Below are 27870 nucleotides of genomic sequence, written 5' to 3'. Positions count from 1 at the left end.
TCTAAATGCGTACTCGCATTCTACACACTTGCGTACTAAGAAGTACACAAAAAGCAAGGCTCCATCCGGGGATTTTTTCCTCGTCCTCGGTGCACACAGTTTGGAATAACGTTCAACACTTTGGCAATTAATTATGCGTAGTTATATAAACCTAAATTGACGCTGGCTGTTAAATAAAACGCTAAAACACTTAATTAACATTTTGCAGATTTATTTTTAAAATAAAAGGGGTGGTATTTCCGGTTTGCAATACAGGTCAGAGAGATGCGTCAGTAACTTGTGACTGAGCAGCCATGTTCAGCTACAGACCAGATGCGCCCGTAGATAACTGATCCCGCTGGATATAAATCTCTTTCCCGGCCATTTGTAACGAGCATCCAGTCTGAGAAACCCGGTCGGTCTGCTTCAGAAGTGAAGAGGTGGAGGGAGGTAGGTTTCGCATCGTAATGTTATTTCGAAGGCGTCCGTTAAAATTGTATTGGGATCTGTATCGAACTGCATACTAGCGTACTAAACTACTAAACAGTATGCCAAATTAGTACACAAGCGTACAGCTGCTCGGCTAAGAATGCGCTACTTTTGACATACTAAGAAGTACGCAAGTATGCAGTTGGGAGGCAACCGTGAATGTAAACTACCCGCATGTCAGTACAAACACCGTTGCAGAATATATTTAATATAACATTATATTATTGTTATATTTTTACTTTCACATTTAAGATCAAAATGTGGTATCTAGTATGTTAGCATGACGTCAGGCACTGGGTGTTTTTATGAACAGTGATTTTTTTTTTTGGGGGGGGGGTTATTATAATTTTTTTATTTATTTAAAGGAACAGTAAACATAACAGTACACTTAATATATATGAACATATTACCAAAAATATGCTTTTACATTAATACTACAATAACCAGTATATGTTCAACACCAATAACCAGTATATGTTCAACACCAATAACCAGTATATGTTCAACAACAACAAAAAATATCAAAGAAAAAAAACCCCAGAGGAATTGCATATAAAATAAAAGAGACAATAAAATAAAATCCTCCTTAGAAATGTGTTATCTTTATATAAATCTAATAATCTACATAATTTATTGTATGCACAGGGATTTGTATTCACCTTCTTTTCCACATGACTCTCAATCTGACTAGAGACTTTGATTTTCTCAGTTAAATAAAATTACATCTTATCAAAAACTGTCAGCAAGTATTCGTCCTTGTTTGGTAGTTTTTATAAATACTACGGCGAGTATTTATTTATTTAATCTTTATTTAACCAGGCAAGTCATTAAGAACTGCTTCTTATTTACAATGGCGGCCTGGCAAAAGGCAAAGCCTCTTGAGGAACAATCATACAAGCAAATTTACATAGTCGAATCACCCAGCAACAGTATAAAAGAATTAATTTGTCATACAGCTGCATGTATCTCTTAAGATATCTGTAATTTGTTTTTTAAAAGTTGTCTTAGAAATAAATTTATCCAGCCTTAGAGTTTCATGCAGTTTGTTCCAGTCTGTGGCTGCAGCCACTTGAAATGATGACTGACCAAAAATGGTGTTCGTTTTAGGAACCTTCAGTGAAATACGATGAGCAGCGCAAGTATAATAAACTGAAGATGAGGTTTGCAATAAATGACACGAATAGGGAGGAGACAAACCAAGCAGGGTATTTTTATGTATAAGTTACAGTGAGTTTTGCACAGCAGGATGGAGCTTCAGGAATAGGTGGAGTACACAGTACAGAAATGTTGAGGTCCTGCCAACAATGTGCGAGTCTATTGAAATCACTTCTAACTTTTGTACCTGTATACATCATTCAGTTTTAAATCATTCCTTAACAGATGTTTAGTCCCTGCTGCCATAAAGACCTTTCCTTCCTATTACATAATGCTACCACCACCATGTTTTACATTTTAACTGGCTATTACTGATCAACACAATGCTGCGATAAACTGTTTGATTGTTTTCCTGTTAACTTTACACCACACTATATTTCTGTAAATTACAGTATTTTATATTATATACATTATATTAAATGACGCAAAAATACATTAGGTAAGTACATTAAATCATCACCACCAGTAATTCACATGAAATATGGCAAAAATACATTTAACCTACCTACTGAAATACAGCTATTAGTGTTAAGCAATGTCCTAGAGGATCTCCAGCTAAAGGCTGTGGCTTTGTTTTGTTTCACATCATGCATTATGTTTTATAGGTTATTATACTATATGGTTTGTACACTGTATTTTTGCTCTTGTGGTCACTGGTACCATTGGCAATATTTGCAGCTTTATTTTAAGCATTCATGCATATTTTGAGTGACCTTGTGTGGCCTAATGGTAAGAACTGTTAGTTCCGGAGGTTTCAATCCCATTAAGGGTGGCACATATCAGTTCACCCTTAGTACTGGTCCCAAGCTCGGATAAAAATGAGGGTTGCATCAGGAAGGGCATCCTGTGTAATATTTGTGCCAAATAAAATATGCAGACAAATGATCCTCTGTGGTGACCACTAATCTGAGCAGCAGGATCATTCATGTATTAATTCATATTTTGAGTGCCAACTGTATTGTTGCATAGACTTATGTGATTCTCAAACAACATATTTTTACTATCTGAACCAGAAAAGCCCATATCTGTGCCAACATCTGGAGTTGTTGGTTTGTAAAGATGTGTAATTGGATTGTTGGCTGCTTGGTTAAGATGTACATGAGTGTGCTGGAAGCAGATACAGCATCCCAAACTAAGTACAAACTATACAACTTCAGTTCCTTGTATTAGATTTCCTCGTATTGTGTTGGTTTTTCATGTTGTTTATTTAGTTTCTCATCTGAGTACAATGCAGCCTTCTTATTTACTTTGTTACTTTACTTTATTACTTTATTTTTACAGTGCACGCACATCCTGTATTAAATGAATTCATTGTGTTTGTGGTTGGAGACGTTTCTTTTCTCAGAGCGGACTTTAATTTAATAATTACATTATTACTTTAAAAGTGTAATGTAGTGAGACTTAAAACACAGCTTTTTTCACATTCTGATCCTCACTACTACTAGCCCTTGATGACTAATTCTGCTTAAATCCCTGCAATAGAGTTTAATTCAGTAATTGTTAGAAAAGGTTAGAAAATTGCACTATCTAATTCTTTAGTTACTTTTAAAATCAGGTTTAAATAGTAATTGCAGTAGGACTAAAACATAGCATGGTTCAATTTTGCCCGCAAAAACTGTGTGTGTTTTTTAATTCATCATTGTCAGTTGATAAAAACAATAATTTGTGTGTTTGTTCCTCAGCTCTGTTCTGGACGTCATGGCCTCTCGCAAAAAGGTGCTGCTTAAGGTGATCATTCTCGGTGATTCTGGGTAAGTTATTAGTTCCTTGATACAAATCGTTATTAATTTTACCCTTAGGGTTGGTAATGGTAAATTACTAAACCAATAACAGATGCAGCCAATTATTATAAGCATGTTTTTACTTGCCTGTTGATCATGTAGCAATGCGTGACTGCACATGTTTGGGGGTTAAGATTAAAAACAGATGGGAAAAGCTTCATTTGTTTGGGACTTCATTCGGTTCCTTTCAAAATCAGTGAATATTATTATGATTGTGGTATTGTGTTGGGGCGTTCACATAATTCTGCAGATCAGACTTTAACCACGATGTGTCGAGAGTTAAGCAGTGTTATTTTTTGTAAAGCCATAAAACAATCACAGTGTTTTGTTCATATTGCGACACATGAATAGGTTTTAGGGCTTTTACTTTCACTTTAGTTTACTTTATCATTGGCTCAGGGATTTTTCACTTTGGCTTTCTGGAGTTCCCCTTGTTTGCCGAGCTACTTATTTCTGCATGCCAGCGTTGCTCATGGTTTGGGTGTGGCTGTAATTTGGCTTAAGCCACAAATCAAACTGGCATTTTATTGTCTTTTATAAACCTGAATAACAAAACCTGTACTGTATGAAATGAAAAACGAACAGGAGCGTGTTACATTAGCTGCTGTTTGACCCACATTTAACAATCGTTTGTGGACTGAATTTGCCAATTAATCTAGCCAATATTGATTGTTTAATGTGAGCAGCTCTATGGGACTGAATTGCGCCATTCATTTTCTGTGGGACTCGGGTACCTGTAATGCTGTTATAGGATGTGCAGGATATAGTTTGACGTTAAAATGGTGACCTCACAGATTTGCAAGTCATCTATGCCATTAGAAAACCCATGTGGTGATATCTGATACTGAAACATGCTGGGTTTAATGTTGTTTCACCTGAAGGTCACAGGCAACCTTTAGTCGTTTTTATTTTTGTTCTGTTTGCTCAGAGATTTCTCACAATTCCTTTAATCTTTTAATAATATTATGTACTGTAAAGTGTACATTTACTTGAGAATTTTGCAGTTGGTCAATAAGGAATGTTGTGTTTAAACTGCTGAATTATTCTCATGCTGACCCCACCTATGCTTATAAAGAATTAGGTCTTTCCAGGATGCTTCTTGTCTACGCATCCTTTGTTTAAGACTTGTTTTTAGATATTTTTTAATACTTCTTGTCTTAAATCACCTTGGTCTTAAAAGTTTCTGTAATGGTTTGCAGGCTGTGATTTCAGAATTAGCTTATGATTATAAAAGGTAAAGAATTAAATAGCTTAGTGTCAAAAAAGTCACTGCTTGATGTTTTACTGTTTTTATTTGTGTTTTTCGTACTGTGCCGACTCCTAACATATTAACATGAGTTACTCTCATGCTGAAACCAGTAGAAAACAGTGCTGCTTATCAGAAATCATCTGGGCAGGATTGTAATTATCATGTGATTGCAATGACATGAGGAAGCAGCATGAGGAAAAGAGTTTCCATTCATACAGGACTGAACAGAATTTTGTAGGAGGTTGTCATTTAAAAATTGGCTATGTTGTTTGAATATAGTTAGGTTTTTCAAAATCAGCTCCTGGCCAGGGACAACTTGGGGCTGTTGTTTCTTGACTTAACTGTCTGTCGTAAACACATCTAGTAATACATTTAGTCATTAAACAGTATAGCCACAAGATTGCTCATGAGGTGCTCGGATGACACAGCAGTAAAGCATATTAGTCCACCGCTGCTGAGATCCAGGGTTCCAATATGTGCTATTGGCTGGTCAGCTATATTTACAGACTTTACATGATTAGCTATGTCTGTGTGCCCGAACAGCCTAGCAATTGGAAGGTGCACTTGTCAGTGCGCTCTCAGTGCTGGTCCCAGGGAAGGTCCTGGGTTCGATTCCCAGGTGGAGCGGTCCAGGTTCTTTCTGTGTGGAGTTTGCATGTTCTCCCCATGTCTGTGTGGGTTTCTTCCAGGAGCTCCGGTTTCCTCCCACAGTCCAAAGACGTGCAAGTGAGGTGAATTGGAAATACAAAATTGTCCATAACTGTGTTTGACATTAAACAGTGATGAACCGAAGAATCTTGTAAAACTAGCAGCTACCTGTCCTGTCATGTGTGTAAAACATGATGTTAAAATCCTGATAAATAAGTTGTATTTTTATTTGTCTTTTAAAATAATAATAAGATTTTCTCATTGCAGGGTGGGGAAGACCTCTTTAATGAACCAGTATGTTAATAACAAGTTCAGCAACCAGTACAAGGCCACAATTGGTGCAGACTTTCTGACCAAAGAGGTGATGGTTGATGACCGGCTCGTCACAATGCAGGTTAGTTTTTTATCTTTACTAATAAACCTCAGTGTTTCTCTTTACAGTAGTTTGTCTTCACACACACAAATAATTGGTTCATATGTTCATATGTTTTAAAATTAAACCAGGTGTGACAAATATTTGGTTTGGTATGTATCCGGGTCAGGGTGGTGGTGGTGGGTGTGGTGGGTGTGGTGGGTGTGGTTTCCCCGAAATTACTGAGCAAGTAACGCAAAGCAGTAACACACACACACCATTCCGGCCAGAATGCCAGTCCATCACAGGGCCTCAGCCAACCCGCTCCCCACTAAACTGGGAATTTAAACCCTAGATCCCAGTGGAATCGAGCCAGCATATTGTACTGTCACGCCACCTCAGTGCTTCCTTTTTACGGCAGTTTCTTTGCATATCAGTTTTATGTCAAACAATTTATGTGACCAACATCACTGTTTTCCAACCCAAGGCGTTATAGTTTTTTTTTCCCTTTTTATTCTTAGATCTTGCTCAGCAGACAAACCCTTAACTACTTGTTGATCAGGCATCTTGAAGAAATTAGCTGAAAGTTTAGCTATCTTGATTGGATTCTGACAGATGTAGTTATCTCTGGTTGGAGATTGTAAGTGAACCTTACGCTCACTGGAATCTTTTGGTTATCAGAGCCTGAGTGAGCTGATAATGTGATCACATTCCAGACCTCAGAACTGTTCAGTAGAGGTAATTATTGATTTGACCTCTGCAAACAGTAGAAATCAGTGTGTTTATACGGTAGTTGCCCCCATCCACAGATTTGCTTTTTTATGTTTTTAGTTGCCCAGAGTTAACTGCCAGTTAGAAAATATTATATATTATTCATGCTGTACACGCTACCCACAGATTATCAAGAAGTAGCCGTCTAGTTCAGACCAACTGACATTATCGCAGTGCTGTAGTGTGCAAATAATTTTTTCATCAATCAGTAGCAACTGCATTATTCTGGTCAGGCTTGCAAGGCCCCTCGATGAAGTGGCATCCTGTCCGGGCTGGAGCGTGTTACTGCATTGCATCCACTGGTTCAAAGAAACCTGAACCCACCGCTATCCTGACCAAGATAAGGGTGTAGTAAAAATGAAAATGAATTGGAACTTTATATACTGTACTATACTATACTATACTATGCTATAATTTTCACATTAGACCTGGACAATAAATAGAAATTTAAAAATAAAAATAAATCTTGAGCCACATTTAAAAAAGGAACTGAAACAATTTGAATGATATAAAAGCTGAACCAAGAATATTATCATAGCTGTGTATGTATACACAATTATTGTCGGTGTCATTGGCTAATCCTGTTTAGCCTGTTTTTTGGTGATGTGTCACCTAAGTGCGTGTCAGGTTACTTTTGGTTATTTCCAGGAAAGCACTGGCTTTATAGGAACGAGCCCTTTAGCTGAGTTGGTGAGGAATTTTGGTGTGGCAGTCAGCAACCACGTGATTTACCAGTCAGTGTTACTGGCTGTATTAGAACTAAATGAAAAAGAAAGTTTGGATAATCTTTGATTCTGTAATCAGTTATTAGTTTTTGTGTTGTGTGTTTATGCAATATGGGCATAAATCATGACCATGAAGTGGCACACTTAAGTTTTAGTTTGACCAAAACAAAATACAAGGTCCTGACTTAAGTTTGCACTTGGTGGCTGAAAATTTATTCCAAATATGACAATAATTACTGCAAGTAATTAATAAAGGGACCCCTCTGTAGGAGTAACTTCATTCTCCAAACTAGGAATGTCAATGATTAACCCCTTAACCAATGGCCGATTAAGAAATCACTGTCAAAGTCTACCTATTTTTAAAATGCATAGGATTGTAAACAAACACAATGCCCTAGTTTGTTTGTTTTAAACCATTTTTCAGTCTTTTTAAATGTATTTAACAACTTTTTGAGAGGGCAGTGGTGAGTGATGTGACATGAACTTTAAGATGGATATGAAGAATCTACTTCACATGTATTTTGTAAATCAAGAATCTCTATTAAACACACCCTCATACTCATGCCAACAAATAAACACCATCGGAACAGAATTCTGCAATACAAACAGCTACAAGGAAATCTTCACATCAGTACGCCCACCAAAAACTGCTTAAATTCTTTAAATCACTTGCAATTAAAAACGCCATATAAGTTAGACCCTCAGTCACACAAACACTCTTAACCGCTATACGGCCATGAAAAAAATGGACCCACCACCTTGACATTTAAATAATATTTTATCCATATCCATTGCAGCTGACATGGCGTTAAGAATTAAACAAACAAACAAATGTATTTCTTTTCGAAACCTCAAGTCATGATTTTTACCACGACCCAGGCAGAAAAAACACATGAAAATGAAACACAAAATGAAATATACTTAATTAATACAAATGGTGTCAATCTGGTTTCACTGTGGTTTACAGGATGTAACGTAAAGCCTCCACAAAGGGTGTTTGTTGTACAAGTTCATTTTGTGTTTATGCACATGTTAAAATTGGTTATTTAATTGTTATTTTCTTTGTGATTCAGTTATTTTCTTTGCGATTCAGTTATTTTGGCTTGTGACCCACCCAAGAATCACAACCCAGGGTTTGAAAAATCCTGCTCTTAAACAAGATTGTTTCTATTTTATTTTTTTACTTTTCATTTTATTTTTCATCATGAAATTAATTACATTATGAAACACATAATAAGTTTAAGGATTGTCAGACCAAATGGTTTAGTAATAATAGAACGCCTTTATTTGTCATTTATACATATACATATACAGATATACAGTACAGAAGTTCATTCTTCACATATCCCAGCTTGTTTGGAAACTGGGGTCAGAACACTGGGTCAGCCATCGTACAGTGCCCCTGGAGCAAAGAGGGTTAAGGCCTAACAGTGGCTACATGGCAGAGCTGGGATTCGAACTCTCAGCCTTTTAGTTGATAAAAGCTCTACCCACTAGGCTACCACTGTCCCAATATTGAGCAATATTATATTGAGCAATCCTTTACCTTTTTTTTGTTTGAGTACCTGACCACATACTCAAAATGCCCATTACATGTCTCATTTTATCTTTCCTGCAGACCTGATTAATTGATTGTATTTGATTCTACAGATTTGGGACACAGCCGGACAGGAGCGATTTCAGTCTCTGGGAGTGGCGTTCTACAGGGGTGCTGACTGCTGCGTGCTGGTGTACGATGTCACAGCCCCAAACACCTTCAAAACGTTGGACAGCTGGAGGGATGAGTTCCTGATTCAGGCCAGCCCACGTGACCCAGAGAACTTCCCTTTCGTCGTGCTCGGGAACAAAATCGACTTGGAGAACAGACAGGTCAGTGCAGGCAAATGAAACACCCACAAGTGCTTTTTTTTTTTTTTAGACCTAGTAAGCCATAAATCCAGCTCTGTATGTCTGTTCCTGGCCTGTAGTTTTGTACAGATTCTGGGTTTATGTGGATAGTGGAATGGTTTCATACTTTAAATGCACCGCTTATTAAAATCAGACTTATTAGTTGACGGAAGCTTTTGGTTTGAGCAGGTTGCCACAAAGCGAGCTCAGGCATGGTGTGTAAGCAAGAACAACATCCCGTACTTCGAGACCAGTGCCAAAGAAGCCATCAACGTTGACCAGGCTTTCCAGACCATCGCTCGCAATGCACTTAAACAGGTAAAAATTTGTTTTTTACCTAAAGGTTCAAAAAGTTTCCACACTTTTTTTTTAAACTCTATTTATTAAGAATTTGACAAACAAATGAAATTACTTTTCTACACAACCAATTTCCAATGCATTTTTCCCAGAGTTGTACTATTTTAATGGCATCAGCAAAAATGTTTTTGGTTGAGCTTGTAGCCACTGATGCACAGCTGCTTTCACATTATCACATAAAATCTTCTTTCCCTTAAAGCTTCTTTAAGCGTCCAAAAAGGTGGAAATCAGATGGAGCTAAATCCGGACTATAAGCGTCTCTCAGTCACGACCAATTACTGCTCCTCCCACCCTCACCGTTTCCAACTAAAATATAAAAGTGCGGAAACTTTTTGAAGATCCCTTGTGTATATATATATATATATTATACTTTCTTGCTTGACACTAATGTCCTGCTCACATCTGGAACTTGATGTCTGCTTGTTTACAGTAAATAAAACTTGTTCACCTATTCATTCTGTTTCCCAGGAGTCTGAAGTGGAGCCGTACGATTTCCCCGACCAGATCAAGCTAAGAGACGATAGACCCGACTCCTCCAGCGACAGCTGCAACTGCTAAAGGACAAAAGGGAAAGGGATGGCGACAATCCTTCAAAGGCCGAACGAACCAAGCCACCGACTCCCCTGCCATGATTGTTTTCTTCTCTGGGAGGTTCAGGGTATTTACCTTGAGACGGCGCCCCTCTCTTTCCACCACGTGGCATGATGAACTAAGAACACGGGAGACTTCTTTCTTTCAGCATAGTATTACTTTTAAAAGTACAATTCCCAGTATCGATACCCTTAACCGTCTCAAGACTGTCACTGCGTTCTTTTTTCTTTGTACACTTGTTTTCCTTTCTGCCAAATCATCGTGCCTTTAGTTCTGCATCATTCCTCGTATCTGGTCTGTATTTCTATGCTGATCATGCATTCCCTACTGTATAAAGTACACCAGTGCTGAAGGTGTCAACCTGTCTGTATTTGCATGGCATCAATATATGATTACGATAGCCAGTCAAGGACTTTACTGTCTTCAACTTGTTTGTCCATTAATTTCATTGATTTCTTAATACTTGCACAAATAATAGAAATAATTAACAGTCTCAGCTGCCCAGAATTACATCATATTACATAATTCTACTTTTAGAATGAATGTCATTTAGCTTTTCCCTTGCGTCCTTGTTTATTTTGCTACATTCACACTGCAAGTATGCACAGTTCTGACTAAAATCAGCTTTTTACATTATTATTAACATGGTTCATGTGATGAAAGTGTATGCATAAAGGCTACATAAAATGCTTTTGCTTCCCTTTACTTAATAAGGTTGTTATTGAAATATGGTCAGAACTATGGGATAAAATTACATAATAGTGCTCAGATGACTTGAATTCAAGTCTCAGCATAACATTTGGCCCCGTCAGACACTTAACAGGGACTATAGTTCAAGAGGCTGAATACATTTTTACCTCCTTGCTATTGCAACAACAACTCGTACTGTCTGGTTGAAGTGCTGGGAGCAGTGGAGAAACTGGAAATAAAAGAAACTCCTGGAAATTTGATTATGAATGTCAATAGTATTATACGCTGCATTAAATATATGAAGTCAAAGGTTTCCACACAATTGAGGCTTGCAGGTAGGTCATGGCAGCTTCTTTTGAACACTGTTCTTATGTGGCTGAACTATAGGATCACACTCTTTTATAGTCCAAAGCAGTGTGTAAAAGGTTACCATGAAAAAGATGCTGAAACAGACAATAGAGTTTACAGTGAAGCTTTGCTGACTATGGACAGTGTCGTTCATGTGTAAGCAGCTTCTAATTCATGGCAGAAGTGAGCAAGTGCTTGTTTGGTGATTCCTGGATTACATCTGACCATCTAGAAAATTTCCTCTAAACAAAAGGTTTCGATCTGGGTTTTCTTTTCAAACTTGCCCAAGAAACCAATGTCACGTTGTTCCAATGTACCTCTTCAATAGGTGAGGTCAAAACGAAGTCCTAAGGATGTCACTGGGTGTAGTCACAAAAAGGCCTGCAATACATTTGTGCACAATGTTCCTGCCTTGTACCCAGGGTTCGAGTGGTACATATAATGACCAGCATAAATGGAGAAGTGACACTAAAAAAAAGGAATGCAGAAGTTCATATATATTATTAAAAATAATTACACATTTAAAATAATGGTTTTATCCTCGGTTCAGTTTCCGCCAATCCTGATCAAGTTTGTGGATCTTGATACCTTGACATAGCAGATGTACTGGATTTAAATAGAACAAATAGTGGCTCAAATTGAAATCCGATCACAAGCGTCATAAAAAACACTTGTTCCTTACATGCTCTCGTTTGTTTTGTGACAGTAGCTGCAGTTTCTATGATTCATTTCAAACATCCAGTTGAAGAAATTAGTCACGGGAGTGAGTCAAAGACTCGTTTGCACTTTACTTGCAGTATGAATGTAGCCATTAGAGTGAGAGGAAAAGCAGCAGTTTCAGTAAATCTAAATATCCATTCATGGCCTTTTCTTTAATGTTTTTCTTTAAACATTTGACATTTACATGCTGCACGTGTATTAATATACAGTAGTGTTCAAAAAAATAGCAGTGATTTTAAAAAAGTGAATAAAGCACAAAATCATTCTAATAACTTTTATTTCCATGAATGCAAATGCACTGAAAATACTCCACTTTCAATTCTAAATCAAAACATTAACAAAATTTAGCCAGTTTGTGTTCATCCTTTACAGAAAATTAAGAAAAATGAATATTAGGCTGTTCAAAAAAATAGCAGTGCCAGCATTTTGTGGCATTACAATTGTTTCCGAGATCTGTGTTGCATGGAGTCGACCAACTTCTGGCACCTCTGAACAGGTATTCCAGTCCAGGATGATTAGACTACATTCCACAGTTCTTCTGCAATTTTGGATTTTGCCTCAAAAGAACGCATTTCAGATATCAGAACACAAGTTCTCTATGGGACTGAGGTCAGGGGATTGGGCTGGTCACTCTATTACCTCAATCTTGTTTGTAAACAAGATGTTTTGGGTCATTGTCATGTTGAAACACCCATTTTAAGCACATTTCTTCTTCGACATAGGGCAACATGATCTCAAGTATTCTGATATATTTAAACTGATCCATGATCCCTCGTATGTGATAAATAGGCGTAACACCATGGTATGAGAAACATCCCCATATCATCATTTTGTACCACCATGCTTTACTGTCTTCACAGTGAACTTTGGCTTGAATTCAGTGCTCAAGGGGTGTCAGACATACTGTCTACGGCCACTAGACCAAAAAAATACAATTTTGCTTTCACCAGTCCACAAATGTTGAGTCATTTCTCTTTGGACCAGTCAATGTGTTCCTTGGCAAATTTGAACCCATTCAGGACGCGTCTTTTTCTTAACAACGGGACTTTGCAAGGAGTTCTTGCTGGTAAATTGGCTTCACTTAATCATCTTCTGTACTCACTGGGAACTTCAGATGTTCCTTGATCTTTCTGGAGGTGATCATTGGCTGAACCTTTGCCATTTTGGCTATTCTTCGATCCAATCAAACAGTAGTTCCACACTTCCTTCTGCGTCTTTCAGATTTTAGTTGTCACTTCAAGACATTTGAGATCATTTTAGCTGAGCAGCCTATAATTTGCTGCACTTCTCTGTATGTTTTTTCCCTCTACAATCAACTTTTTAATCAAAGTACGCTGTTCATCAGAACAATGTCTGGAACAACCCATTTTACCCAGTATTTCAAAAGGAAATGTGCTATGACCAACCTGTGCAACATTTGCCACCATCCTACCTTAAATAAGGGCCAAAATTGACACCCATTCTTCTGCAGAATGAATGACTTCACCAATTGAAATTCTCACTGCTATTATTTTGAACAACCCCCTTTCAATCAATGCTTCGATTACTCAGAATGAATGGCATGCATGTCCTAATTGTTGGGTTTGTTTTGTTTTCATTACTCTACTACACTTTCAAGTAAAATTTTGCTATGTAGAAATATCACTTCTACTAAAAACAGTGATTTATCAGGTCAATGGTGTTGGACTGCTATTTTTTTGAACACCACTGTATAAACATTCCATGTTTCTTTTGTTTTTATATTCAAAAGCTGAAACTGGGTAAATGTAGAAACTGATTAGTTTGGCCAGTGTGCCACTGTAACTTAGTTTATCCAAATCAAACACAAATAAAGCTAAAAATATCTTCATGGATCGTTCTTTATATTTCAGAATGAACAGCTTCATCAGTTAATAATGGTAAATAAAGTCAGACACCTGAAGTCATTGTAATGTTTAGATTCACAGAGTCTCCATACAAATAAAAACTAGAAGCATTTAAATACATTTAGGAGGTTTTTTTCTAATATCATTTGGATGCCCTGCTTCCATTCAGTCCAGGGTTCTACAGCTGACTGTATAAACAGTTCTCACTAAATTTTTTGCTACCTTTATTGTTTGTACCCACACACCCCTCAGTATCCATTAAAATACGAACAGCACTCTTTACAACCTAAAATAACATCACTAAGTTTGATTATTAACCCTGTTTATGAAAACACATCTGGATCAAACTGCTGTGAATGGGTGTGTTTGATCATTCTTAATAAAGTGCAAACACGAGTGAAATTTTAAACATTTAAAAAAATAATACAGATAAAGACAATGACGACCAAGCAAATCCAGTTCAACCACTGCTTTTAATTTAAATATGCCAGTTTTACACTGGACAAAGTGGTGTTAAATATTTCCAGAGCAAAGTCAACCTCTGTTATTTATATTGAGACATTACAAATTCAAATGTGGGATATGAGAAGATTTAAATGTATTTTGGAAAGTACTATGCATAAGCATAACTAATATGCACAACAGTAAAAAAAAAAAATCTATTATTGTATTACGATTAAGGGTTCCTTTGTATCTATTGCTTCTTTAAAAGCAAGAGTGTGTGTCAATACCCAGTCACATTCTGCACATGTTCCAGTAGGGATTTGTAGTGAAAGAGCGCAGATGCTAGACTGATGTATCTTTCACTGCGCATTGTGGCATGTTAAGTCCAGCAGTGTGCCCACTCCTGTGATGCATGTGTGAAAGTTATCTAAAGAAAGCTGGCATAGAATGATGCACGTTTACCTCTGACAAAAAGGCACCGACTTAGACACCTAAATTAAGTAATATGAAGCCGATAAATGTCAACCTGACACTTCTTGCTGGTTACCTACAGTAAACTGAATTGCCACAGAAATATTACCTCAAGCTCAATTTGGAGGACTGGTATTCCATATGGACCATACCACAGTTTTAATGACTTTTTACTAGTAAACTTTACTATTGATTACACAACTTTATTTTCAGAATGCACTGGTGCAAGCAGAATGTCATTTTCTTCGTGTTACATTGTGTAGCTGGATAAACTGACATGGAATACCTAGGATACCTTACAGTATGCCATGAAATTTGGCTTTTATTGACATCATTCAGTGTGACAAGGTTCAGCTGCCCATGAAAGGTCAACTCGGGAATGCTAACTGTAGTGTAATTAAAGATGAGCTTTAGCTGTGATAATCATCATGGAATTATTTACCAGTCTGTTTAAGTCAGCTCCTAATGTGGGCTGTTTATTGTCGAATTCTTACTATCCTTCCATACAGGTGTGTATTACATCCAGTGCTTATGAACATTAAATGATACTGCTCATTTGCACTTAATACCCAACTTATACACAGCTGTAAACATGGAATTGTAGCATGCTTATGTCCTGCACTGCTCAAAGCAATCCACTTTTGCAAAACGCAGGTTCTCCAAAGCAAGTTCTTTATAAATTATGATTAAAAAGCTCTCCGCAAACAGCATTAAGAGTTAAATACCCAACATCCCCATCATACTACATAACATGTTTCCAGATTGACAGACTGATGAGAAATATCCGTGTACAGTTTCACTAAGTCTTTATCAAACATGGTCATATGATGCTGTTTCTCACTAAATCACATAAATTCAGTCCTCATTCCCATGTTCAACCCAATCAGCAGGCTGGGTGTGTTTCTGTCTCCAAGCAGTAAAATGTGTTCTTGTATTTAGCTCCTCTCAGTCCATGTATGAGACGTCTATTCCTTCTGTCTCGGGGTGCAGCAGACGTCCAGCCAGGCGCTCAATATCATCTAAACTAAGCTGTCTAAAAGAGCTGTCGTAATCCTGAAATAGAAATTAAAAAGTAGATTAACAGCAATTCAGTCAATAAAAGGTCAAAAGGCAACATGACGTGATTCCATTTGCACCAGTCACACCACACAGTCATTAGAAGACAACCTAATGCTCTGTGCTGTGCTTATTTTATGCCTAGTTACTTTGTTTAATGCGAGCAAAAGTAAAATGTAAAGTGCCAGTCCCTGCCCTTACCTACCGTTAAGAGCTGAGTGTAACAATTAAAAATATCAAATTGTTTGCATGCTTCATTTAGGTGAAGCTTTGTGTATCACCGCTGCACATACAAATCAAAAGGAAGCAGCTCTGTGTCATTTTTAACTACATTTAAATGATCTTGATACTTTATACAAAGTACAACCTAGCTACTGGGATGTGCATTGTCAGTGCACTCTCAAAAAATATGGAAGGTTGAACTGAAATAGAGCATCTGGCGTGAAAACTGTGCCAACTCAGATATGCAGACCAGAATGATCTACTTTGGCGAGACTTAAAAAAAAAAAGAAGAAAAAAACGTTACATAATTACAGATTACATAATTCAGAAGTCAACGACTACTCTACATCTCACTACCAGAGTGATCCTCAGTTACCTAAATCTCTCTAAAGTTCCACACTGCCTTTGTGAAAATAATCAGATGTTTTCTGTAAAAAAGCACTTTTGAATTCTGGAAAGTCTTAAATCGGTGGTATTAGTAGTTTATTCTCTTGTCACCAACCTAACATCCAAAATATGCATTTATTTTTAAAAGAGCTCACTGTGCTTTGTGCCTAAATACCATCAGGCTCTTTAATACAAATAATTCACCAGTGGTTGAGACTAATAAACAAAATGAAGAAGTACCTTAATAAGCTGTTCCTGTACTTTGGTTGCATCTGCAAGACTAAAGTGTTTAGCCAGGACTGTGGAGAGTAACTGCCATACTGCTTTTTCACAGCTTCCATTGCTGCTGTTTACACTGCCGGTACTGGTGCTACTGTTGACAGTCATGCCACTGGTTCTTTCTCCCGCAGGCCGCACCACGAGGTTCAGCTTGGCCTCTGGGCCGATAGAATAATCACTCAGTCTGTGTTCATCTACAACAGAACAGGGAAAATCAGTCCATGCATATAAAAATGATTTTGCCATTGATGTGACTACACACACATAGGAGCAAATACACAGTAAGATAATGAGGAAGAAGTAAACGAACTGATACAAAATAAAATTATTTTTATTCTTTTTGAAGGCTAAGTGTAAGCACTGGGGAAAAACTGATCAGGCCTACCTGCCAGGGCTTTTCCTTTGTAGAGCAGTCTTTGCTGATTGGGTGGTATGTGCAGACGCTCAAACACCAATTCTTTTAGTGTTGAAACCTTCTCATTTTCTGTGACCTGTGAGTCAATAAGAATGCAATAAATTGAATTTGTTTTCATAATAAGACTTGTGTGGAACAGAAGAAGTAGGACAGCCTGTTTGTGTAGGGAGACTATAGGACTGTAGCCTTAAACCTTAGCCATCTGAAATGTCTAAACTACAAGGTAAAATAAGATGCAAATCACTAGTAAAAAGGCTGAAGTACTCATTACACAAGGAACATTGGCATTATACAGAGCACTGTATTAATACTACATTTTGTGTCAATGCACATTCAACTGTCAAAGTCTTAAATTAACAACAAGTATGTAAAATAAATGCATGATTCAAAGTCAAAGCTTTATAATATCAAACTGATAAATGTTAATACATTTACAGGTGAAACAGGTATGATACAAATTCTTCAAATACAGTATATCAAATATAACTAAATGTTATATTCTAACCCAGTTTGCTATATTTTTATAAATTAGCTCAGAACATTTTAACCAAGACTGCATGGTCACATTAACAAAGACACAAATTTCAATAACTTGTAGTCACTCATAATATAGTTCATTCTTCAACTACTGTGAATTACTATGGCCACTGTTATTACCTAATTGAACAATTTCACTCTGGCAAACACTTTAGATTAGTTTAAACTCAAGCAGCATGTAACAAAGGCACCTGAGATTGACCTTGACCTGTACACTACACCTTTTGCACACAAACGTTTGTACAACTACATAGACTGTCCAAGGATTTACTCCAAATGGCTTCATATTAAATGTGTATTCTCTATCATTTGTGTTATTTGTATAGTTGCCTGCACTGATGCACTGTTTTGTATACTTAATTTGTTCTGTCTAATGTGTTATGTATCATTTCCATATGAGTACACCAAGTCAAATTCCCTGTAAAGGGGGCCAAAGTTATTCTGATAAATACTTTACAAGTAAATCAGTATAATATTAACATGGTGGTTCGGGTATATGGCTCTGGTCTATCAATCAGAAAGCTGCTAGCTCAAATATTTGTTCCCACTGTTGGGCCCCTAGGTAGGGCCCTTAACCCTATCAACTCAATAGGCGACCTGACAATGGCTGAGCCTCCAATCTAAGTATAACTCCCAAGCAGGGACATACAAAGACGTGTACTGTATGCAAAAAGAAGTCATTTGTGATTCTAATACACAAATTCACCTACAAACGAACAACAATCAGTTATTTAAACCTAACATTTACTCAGCATGTTAACCACAAAGCTAAACATCGTGAAACAACAATAAATGTAGCAATATGAGAAGGCTTATTAGCTAACTAGCTAGGGAAAGCTAGACTAAACAAGCATTAAAAAGCCTAAATTAGACTATTTCTGTACCTGTACGTTACATTCTTTCCCTTGGAGCGGCTTAACTGTAACAATCATCTTGATAAATCTAATTTCAATTCCAACAAAACTAGAGAAATGTAAAAATAGAACTAAATACTCGAACGTTAGCTTTTTCCAGACATGACGTGCTAACTAGTGACTTGTTTTTTTCCACCCGTTTTCCGACACGACCCGCCTAATTGCAAATGATTGGCTATTGGGGCATATTCTGTGATTCGATTGGACAGTTTACTGTGCGTATGTACTACTGACCAATCCCACTGCAGAGGGCGGGACCTTATCCTGACTACGTGTGGGAGAAACAAGAATGGTTTTCTCCTGGGTGGAGCGACGCTGGTAGCGCGGTGGAGGGGAAGGAAAGTTCTCGAACAGTAATCAATTAAACTGATGATTATTGTACATTTTCATCTGAAAAACAATTCTAACCAGACAGAGAAATAAAGCAACAGGATTTTCATACTGAAATGTTTAAAAACATTTCAAAATTACAAGAAAAGACATTCACCCATACCATAAATATCATTTATATTGTTTGTTTGTGTTTTACACTTTGGTTACATTCATGACAGAAACAGTAGTTACTCATTACACAAGATTCATCGGTTCACAAGGTTATATCAAACACAGTCATGGACAATTTAGTGTCTACAATTTACCTCACTTGCATGTCTTTGGACTGTGGGAGGAAACCGGAGCACGCGGACAACATGCAAACTCCACACAGAAAGGACCCGGACCACCCCACCTGGGGCTCGAACCCAGGACCTTCTCGCTGTGAGGCAACAGTGGTACCCACTTAGCCACCGTGCTGCCCAATATAATTTATATAAGTAAATGTAGTAATATATTAATGTAACTGTATTAGTTCTGTCACTTTCTTATTAGAAACTTTTGTTACACAGTTAATTAATCAATTAATTTTGAACTGATGAAACCACTGTGTAACCAGTAACTACCTGTCCTGTCATGAATGTAACCAAAGTGTAACCAAATAAATAAATAAATAAATAACACCTTGTATATTTTTGCTGAAATAGTCTACACATATAAAGATACTTGTGTTATAAAGTTATTTATGTTGATGGCACATCTCCCACCTTCACATGTAAAACAAAATTTATAAAACACAACTTTGCACTGTAGTAAAGGTGATTTTATCCTCCCATCTTACCCAAAAACACAATTGTATTATTGTGGAAACATCCCTTAAACTTGCTATGCTTAACAGTTTGCTTAACAATTATGCTTAACAATAAAAGTGTGTTTATTCTTATTTTTATATTCTTCTTTTATTCTAGGTTTATTGTTTAATTAATGTTAAATGTTGCACCATGGGTCAGAGAGTAACACAATTTCAGTCCTCTGTATGTCCTGTACATATTGCAGTTTTGACAATAAAGCAACTTTGACTTTGAGTTTGTAGGGAGCAGCTTGTTTGTTTACAACCTCCTTCCATTTAAATGTGAACTGATTGTCTATACACTACACCGTTAGTACGTTTGTAAAACTACATACTGTCCTAACATTTACTCCAAATGGCTTCATGTTAAATGTGTATTCTGTGTAATTTGTGTAGTTGCCTGCACTGGTGCACTGATTTGTACACTTAATTTGTTCGGTCTTGTATTATTTGTCTTATGCTTAATGTATTATGTAAAACAAAATTTATAAAACACAACTTCGCACTAGTGTAAAGGTGATTTTCTCCTTCCATCTTACCCAAAAACACAATTGTATTGTTGTGGAAAAATCCCTTCAACCTGCTATGCCTAATAGTTTGTATGGAGCAGCTTGTTTGTTTACAACCTCCTTCCATTTGAATGTGAAATGATTGTCTGATGTAGATACTTTTGTGTTAATCCAATATATGTAATTATACGTACGTTGTCCTGTTTATTTGGCTCCATGTAAACCTTCACATTCTCAGCTAATTATTAACATACATATCTGAAGGTGGTTTATGTGAAAGTGAACACAACCACTTAAAAAGTGTTTTATCTTGGTATCTAGTATTTGTATTAAGGAATAATATAATTATTTATGTCTCCCTCTGTGTTTAAATCACACTGGCCACCGAGGTGCTCAGTGATTATATTACATTTACCGACAGGTCTTCTAGTCAGCATCAGTGTCGGCTCTCAAAAATGCTTTTGACTAAATCCTATATCCTAACGTCTTCTAACCATGCACGAAATAATGAAAGAGCAATTTCAGAATAGAATAGTAAAGATAAACAGACACAATCAGGTTTTGGGGACAAAACTTTATTATTAATATCTTAATACCAATTAGACAATTAGATTGTCAAAACTTTCATTTTAAGAGAATTACACATCTTCAATATTTAATAGCTTTCCAAGAATGTTCACACTAGGCATTACCACTAGCTAATCTTTTTCATAATTATTAAAAAGAAAAAATCAATTAGCTTTTAAAGCAAAACTAGAAGAGTGCTTTAAAAAACATTTCATGCATTTGTATTTTCTATCAGCATTCTACCCTCCATATTGATCGTTTTGATCTATAATGATGTATAATGATGTATATCATTATACATCATTATAGATCTTTAATGAGTGACATTAGACATTTTTTAAAATGGTTGCCTTCTAATCAATGTTGTTCATGTTTATTTAATTGCATGCATAATTGGCATTGTTGTAGGGTGGAACCACTTTTTAAAAACTGCCTAAAAGATCACCTACTGTGAACACACTTTTACAATTACAAATTGTTTATAAGAGCATCAGTTACACTTACCAAGAAATGGTAAAAAAGGTAAAGAAAAATTTAAGCCATTTGTACACTGATGAAACACAGAAAAACAGGCCCCTAGAAAACTATACATATATAGAAGGCATTTGAGTTGATACCCACCACAGGTTACGAAAAATTGTTCAATCAAAGTGTATGAAGGAGCACAGCTCATACATCAATCTAACCCAGAAAAAGCATTATCAAACAAAGAGTGGATTTGAGTGGATCATATATAGTAGTTCAATGTACTGCAAAAGATGTATTATGTTTAGAAGGTGGTATCATCTCTGGAAGTCAAAGTGCAGGCAAAATGCAGCTCTGGAATCTGTAAAGTCATAAGAAAATATAATCTATAAACTGAACAAAACAAGTGGTAATCCTATAAATTACCCAGTATTTCATCATTTCATACAAAGGATGAATTATTAAAGGCATACTAATACTATTAATGTTAAATTATGCTGTTTAAAAGGTTTACTTACGAAGCCCAGCACATTTACATGTCTGGCTCTGCAAAGAAAGAAAAAAACACGTTCAGACTTCATTACAGTTCTTAAACTGTAAATTGTTGATGATATCAATATATTCCACAAAACACCTCATAAACTATATAGCCACAAGTATTTGGACACCCTTGCTAATTATTTAATTAAGTTTGAAAAGTTGTGTGAGGACACTTTAGTTGCCAAAACCAAGCCACTATCTCAACTCCAATGAACACCTCTGAGATAAAGACACACTCCAAAATCTTAAAAAAAAAAAAACTTTAAGAAAAGTGAGGAGGCTGTTAGGGCTGCAATTTATTTATTTAAGTTTTAACGCCATGTTTAACACATTGGTGTCATTTAATGGCAGTAATAGGTATTATGTATGTGTCTTCATATTTTGGTCCATATTATATGTTCATTTTTATTTTTATGGTTGCAAGGTAGGTTAAAAGTCTTCTTGTGTTGTCTTGTGTGAGAGTCTCTTTGATAGTTTCTGGCATGTGTGCTTGTTCTCTTTCTTTTTTGGGCATTCTATCAAGATGTGTTTTATTGATATAGGTGTTTGGCAGGTTTCACAAGTTGGGGGGGGTTTTCTCCTTTTATCAGGTGTTGGTGGGTTATTCTGGAGTGGCCGATTCGGTGTTAGGGTTGCAAAGGGGGTGGTAATCCCATATTAATGCCTGTGATTTTGGAATGGCATAGCCAACAATTTATGGTTAAGGTGTCCACATACTTTTGGTCACATAGTGAATTCTTCATTATTTTATCATTATTCTGTATGACTGGACTTGTACTGTCCAATACTAATTATCAAATCATTTTCTCACCCCAGCTGACATCCTTGGTGTCTTGCATGTGTCGCACTTTGCAGAGGTAGTTATCGCCTTTGTTGGGAGTAAAGCTGACGCTCTTGGTCAAATGGAACTGCCAGCCCTGCTCAAATGCCAGGTCAGTCTGCTTGGCATTGGGAATCACCGCGCCATTCTTCACCAGATTGATTTCGATGTCTGGAGGGTGGAAGCCACTCACATGGCAGATCAGCGTGTTCTCCTTCCCATACTCGCCAGGGTTACGGCTGTAAACCTGGATCTTTGGGGGAGCTACAGTTGAGAATAGACATGTGCACAGGTATGATTAGAACATAAAGAAAACCCATACAAAGCTTTACTAAGAATCTAAAGTAACTTGTAATGTTATTGTTGCACCATTTTTGTCCATTTCCGAAAAAATTCAGAAAACTAAGAGCTGAATGATATTCTGATATAGCCACCTCTTTTAGATGTTGAATAAATTATGTAATTTAATCTTGGATCAGCTCTAGGGCCTAGTTGCTATATCAGCTGGTTGATTATACAGGTTGCTGTTAGGGTTCCACAATCGACAATACACTCACTGATCATTTTTCCTTAAACGTTATACAGGAAAACCCACATTCATTAATAAGCTGTTCTTTTAAACAACAACTAAACACGCGGTATGCAGCTACAGGTGGTCATCACTTGTTTTTGTGTTTAAGCCCCTGAATAAATTAATCACAACTGCACAGTTATTTGTGAGCAATTTGGCATACTTATTACTGGCGGCCACCGATAGTGCGCACTTAAAGGTGTATGGGGTAGAATTTTGGCTCTAGCGGTTACAAGGTGAACTACAGCAGCAGATTTTGTTTGACGGACGCAACGGCTGTCCAGTGAAATGCAATTGTAGTAGTAAATATTGTGGTGGAGTGAAGTCTTTGGAGTATTGAGGGCTTGTTATGCAAACATGTAAACAAGCCAGCCCAGCTCTGTAATTTTACAGTAATTTACGGTGATTTTCTCTCAGTCCAAAGATAGACTAGCTTTTATCGAATCGTTAAAGTGTTAAAATTATAGTGTCAAATCGTTATACGTAGTATTAATATATTTATCAGTGGAACCTTAAACCTATATATTAAACAGAAATAAACACACTATAGTCTACATTAATTATTAAACCTAAATTATATATTAGTAGTGCATAATACAGGTGGTTTATTTACCAGTCACCATCTGGTAATAATAAATTCCTTTCAATTGCTTTATCACACTTCACTACACAAAACTTACTTAAAAAAAAATGTATTTATAAAGCTTTATTTAATTTATTACTTTGCATTATAATGAATGAAGTTTAAATTACTGACCAGAATGAAGCATTTATTGAAAACAGATGCACAGATTTCTTTGCCATTTATTTTAAAACTTCAAAGTCCTATTTTTGTAAAACTGGTGTCAGTGTAAGTTTTGGCTACATTAAATAATATCAGACATTTATTTGTATTATTTTTTAGCTTTATAAACTGATACTGGTGGCTGATTTGTCATATCAGTTGGACCATCATTAGAAGTCAAAGTTAAAATTATTGTCTTTAATACAATATACTTCCAAGTAGAAAAAATAAAAAAATTACATTAAATTAACCAAAATGATTAATATTATTAGAGTTATTGTTTTGCGTTGATATATTGACACAATAATTCCTCCATCACTAAAGTGAAAGTAAACTGGCTGGGGGATTTCCATCCTCAGATCTGGATCATTTGCTTAATTTATACTTAATGAAAATAAAACATACGATTTTATTTTTAATAATCGCTTTAGTAATGAAGATATGAATAAAACATGACATTTATTATATTTAATACATATTAAGTCCTTTTTTTTCCGTAAAGCACAATTATAAATACGCACTTCAACAAATACAACAAATACAAGTTTCCTTTACACAAAACAACACAAATTAAACATTAATCTACATTACTAAAATACTATGTTTAGAATAATGTAATAAAACAAACACACATTAACCTAAATAACAACACGAGAGGCCTGTTGGACCAAAATGACATTACAATAATAAAAGTCTACTCACATGTCTTAGCGAATGCACAAGCGCACAGAACAGCGATCACTGCGACAGACAGCTGCAGCTTCATGTTTCCTACACAATTCAGAAGGTTTCACAATAATGAAATGAAAAATGTAAATGTAAAAGTCTTCGAACGCCTCAGTGACACCCTACCCTCTGTGATACAGAACGAATCTGAAGTGAAAGGAAGCGCGAATACGTTTATATAGTGCTCAGCAACCACGCCCTCTCTTGTTTTTTTCAACCAATGAGAATTGTTGCTCGGTTGTTACTGGGCAGAACTCACACCTAAAGGTTTTGCACAAGTGAAACAAGCTCACTCCGACCGACTCCCCAGTGATTTAGTGAAAATCATGTGACACAGAGAAGCTGAGGTACTTTCTGAGAGAGGTAAACATGGACCAATTTCAAAACATCTGATTTATGTAAAGTTTGAAGCAAAGTTCATGTTTGGATCGTGTATAAGGTGGACTTGACAACTTTATGATATTTTTAAAACTTCAGTAATGCAGCCACAATATCAACAATCATTACACACCTTTATATTAGTTTGAATAGAATAAAGTTTACTGGGTTTTATATTTTTTTAGCCTGTAATTTCTTTTACCATGACACAATGTAAAAATATTAATAAATAAAACAACATAATACTGGGAATGACCTAAATCAGTTTATTTAGAGAATTATACAATTAGGGTGATTAATGATTATTTTATTTTCCATTGTTCTGCCCAATAAATACTTTAAATATTATAATTAGACTCAATCAAATACTTACATTTACATCTATCTATCTATCATCTATCTATCTATCATCTATCTATCTATCTATCTATCTATCTATCTATCTATCTATCTATCTATCTATCTATCTATCTATCTATCTATCTATCTATCTATCTATCTATCTATCTAGACAGAAAGGAAGACAGGCAGACAGACATACAGAAGCCCAATGTCTGTCCAATCATTTATCTCTTATTATTTACTTTGACTAATGTATTATTACATTAGGTATAACATTCAGGGTGCAATTCCTATCTTGTCTATTCTGTTTTTAGTGATTATTGACTACAGCTGGTGATTTCACTGGGCCCATATACTGTAGATTGAGCTAGTTTGACCTATTACAAAGTACATGGAGCAATGGTATCTTTGCTACGGTCATGAAAAAAAATTCAAACTGTCAAATTTAGCTGTAAGCAAATTTGTTAAGATAGTGTGATGTAATAAAGAAACCACCAGAAACAGGCCCATCATGAACTAAATGCACTGGGTTTTTGTTTTTTTTTGGTTAGCACTGGTATTCGCCCTGTAGCTTTTAGAGCTGGGCGGTTCCTGAATCACCCGGGTTAATGATTAAAATCTTTGTACTGAATCAGGAATCACGAGTCCGAAATCTCATTTAACCCAGATCCTATGAGTCCTCTGACTGGCTCCTGCAATTTGTTGTTGACCATCTGCCTTGAACCCTTGACCCATTAATATACCCATCTGATTGATCAAGATTCCACTTAGAAAAAAAGTGTCAACTTGTCACTGACAAGAGAAGTGTGAGGTTCCAAGGGAATTAAGAGAGAAGGATTTATTTACAGAAGATGAGTGCACGGAAGACAAGTGATATTTGGATGCATTTTCATGCAGTAAATCAATCGCAATCAAGATGTCAGTACAAGTGACTCAAGTGAACCGGATCACATTACTGAGTGACTCAGATTAACCCAAGTCCATAAAATGAACCGAATTTACCACCACTAGTAGCTTTCCCATGAATTTTATTATTTAACTCTACATTTATTAGTTTATAAATACCCAACACCCTAAATCAATTGGCAAACATCACTGAAAAGTAGGTTCAGTGTTTAAAACATTTATTCTAAATGTACTTGTGGCTAGAGAACATTATAAAATCATGTGTCCACAGTATGTAGTACTCTGTCTATTCATTCTTACAGTTCGAGTAAGAGCCAGGTAGCCCTCAAAATGGTATTTTCATAACCATAATCCATACAGGCAGACAAAGAAAATTACTAAGAGATACGAGAAGTTGAAGCAACTAATCACCAAAGTATACAAGTACATATAGACATGTCAATAAGGTAATTTTAAAATAAATAAAAAAGCAGCAGAAATCAGTAAGTATGAATATTATAAATTGTCTGACCAGAGAAGGAGGAGCGGTGAGGAAAGAGATAGCAGATAGGTTGATAAAATGGCAGATTCGCTCCACCTCAAACAAAAGAAAATGCAAACAACAAGAGCAGCCAGTGTTGGTAGTTTCAGTTTCACTTGATGTTGGTTTTTTTATACAAACTATAAACAGGAGCGTAGTCTGTCCCAGTAAACTATAGTGAAGACAATCTCTATAAAGAGTTTACATTTACAGTTTACAGTCATACACTCGTAATGGCCATGCATCTCAGAGCTTTTTGTCTGTTTCTAAATATTTGAAATACATTTCAGAAAAAATACAGTATATATACAAATTTTAGTTTATAATTGTGTAAACTTTACTTTATAATTTTGTGAAAAATATAAAAATAGAAACTTAGATGATTGATTAAAAAGATTGCACTGTAAAGTCACATACTCAATATTAATGAAGATAGTTACCAATATTTTTGACAAATACAAGTGTGATACTTAATTATGTACATTTTGCTTATAAATTGGATTTAAATGACACCCTTTACATTTACATTTGTTACAATAACATAATTAAAGTCCTATTTTAGTAAAACTGGTGTCAGTTTTAGTTTTGGCTATTTGAAATAACATCAGACAATTTTATTTTTTATAATTTGTTTAGCTTTATAAAATGATATTGGTGGCTGATTTGTCATATCAGTTGGACCATAATTAGAAGTCAGTTAAAATTATTTTTGTCTTTCTACAATAAAGTACCAAATAGAAAAAAAGCACATTAAATTAACCCAAAATTATTAATATTTTTAGAGTAACTGTTTTGCTTTGATATATTGACAAAGTAAATCCTCCATCACTAAAGTGAAAGTAAACTGGCTGGGGGATTTCCATCCTCAGACTGGGATCTTTTGCATTATTTAAACTTGATAGAGATAAAACACGATTGTATTATTGGTAATCGCTTTAGTAATCAACATATAAATAAAACATGACATTTATTATATTTAATACATAATTTAAGTCCTGTTTTTTGGTAAAGCACAAATCATGTCTTAGCAAATGCATAAGCACACAGAACAGTGATCACTGCGACAGACAGCCGCAGACTCATGTTTCCTACACAATTCAGAGGTTTTCACAATAATGTCATTAAAAATGTATGTAAAATGTAAAAGTCTTCAAGCGCAGATATGAAGGTAATTACCAATATTTTTGACAAATACAAGTGTGATACTTAATATGTACATTTTGCTTATAAATTGAATTGACACCCTTT

The 27870-nt window shown here is 35.9% G+C and overlaps 3 protein-coding genes across 3 annotated transcripts; 1 reads left to right on the top strand and 2 right to left on the bottom strand.

Moving 5' to 3' along the window:
• Positions 1 to 265: 265 nt before the first annotated feature.
• rab7b (RAB7b, member RAS oncogene family) lies at positions 266 to 10406 on the top strand. The gene is made up of 6 exons (XM_062999323.1): positions 266 to 429; positions 3306 to 3374; positions 5569 to 5695; positions 8800 to 9018; positions 9226 to 9354; positions 9862 to 10406. Exons 2-6 carry the CDS (start codon positions 3322 to 3324, stop codon positions 9949 to 9951), a joined length of 618 nt encoding a protein of 205 aa, XP_062855393.1. The 5' UTR covers positions 266 to 429; positions 3306 to 3321; the 3' UTR covers positions 9952 to 10406.
• Positions 10407 to 14061: 3655 nt separating this feature from the next.
• Positions 14062 to 18464, bottom strand: ubl4a (ubiquitin like 4A). Its single transcript, XM_062998659.1, has 4 exons — positions 18303 to 18464; positions 16852 to 16957; positions 16428 to 16660; positions 14062 to 15575 (listed from the first exon to the last, which is right to left on the bottom strand). Exons 1-4 carry the CDS (start codon positions 18348 to 18350, stop codon positions 15468 to 15470), a joined length of 495 nt encoding a protein of 164 aa, XP_062854729.1. The 5' UTR covers positions 18351 to 18464; the 3' UTR covers positions 14062 to 15467.
• A 2098-nt stretch (positions 18465 to 20562) lies between these two features.
• b2ml (beta-2-microglobulin, like) lies at positions 20563 to 24610 on the bottom strand. The gene is made up of 4 exons (XM_062999322.1): positions 24453 to 24610; positions 22387 to 22659; positions 21554 to 21581; positions 20563 to 21396 (listed from the first exon to the last, which is right to left on the bottom strand). The coding sequence occupies exons 1-3, from the start codon at positions 24514 to 24516 to the stop codon at positions 21568 to 21570; spliced, it is 351 nt and encodes a 116-aa protein (XP_062855392.1). The 5' UTR covers positions 24517 to 24610; the 3' UTR covers positions 20563 to 21396; positions 21554 to 21567.
• Between the last annotated feature and the right edge of the window lie 3260 nt (positions 24611 to 27870).

Source organism: Trichomycterus rosablanca, chromosome 7 (assembly GCF_030014385.1).
Source record: "Trichomycterus rosablanca isolate fTriRos1 chromosome 7, fTriRos1.hap1, whole genome shotgun sequence".
NCBI classification, from domain to species: domain Eukaryota; kingdom Metazoa; phylum Chordata; class Actinopteri; order Siluriformes; family Trichomycteridae; genus Trichomycterus; species Trichomycterus rosablanca.
This window is presented reverse-complemented; position numbering and strand designations above follow the sequence as displayed.

Coding starts and splice junctions, on each gene's coding strand:
- b2ml (XM_062999322.1), bottom strand. CDS start 24,516: ATGAAGCTGCAGCTGTCTGTCGCAGTGATCGCTGTTCTGTGCGCTTGT. Junction 22,660..24,452: donor TTGTGCATTCGCTAAGACAT/GTGAGTAGACTT, acceptor TCTCAACTGTAG/CTCCCCCAAAGATCCAGGTT.
- rab7b (XM_062999323.1), top strand. CDS start 3,322: ATGGCCTCTCGCAAAAAGGTGCTGCTTAAGGTGATCATTCTCGGTGAT. Junction 3,375..5,568: donor ATCATTCTCGGTGATTCTGG/GTAAGTTATTAG, acceptor TTCTCATTGCAG/GGTGGGGAAGACCTCTTTAA. Junction 9,355..9,861: donor CTCGCAATGCACTTAAACAG/GTAAAAATTTGT, acceptor TCTGTTTCCCAG/GAGTCTGAAGTGGAGCCGTA.
- ubl4a (XM_062998659.1), bottom strand. CDS start 18,350: ATGATTGTTACAGTTAAGCCGCTCCAAGGGAAAGAATGTAACGTACAG. Junction 16,661..16,851: donor CAAAGGAAAAGCCCTGGCAG/GTAGGCCTGATC, acceptor GTTCTGTTGTAG/ATGAACACAGACTGAGTGAT. Junction 15,576..16,427: donor TACAGGAACAGCTTATTAAG/GTACTTCTTCAT, acceptor TTTCTATTTCAG/GATTACGACAGCTCTTTTAG.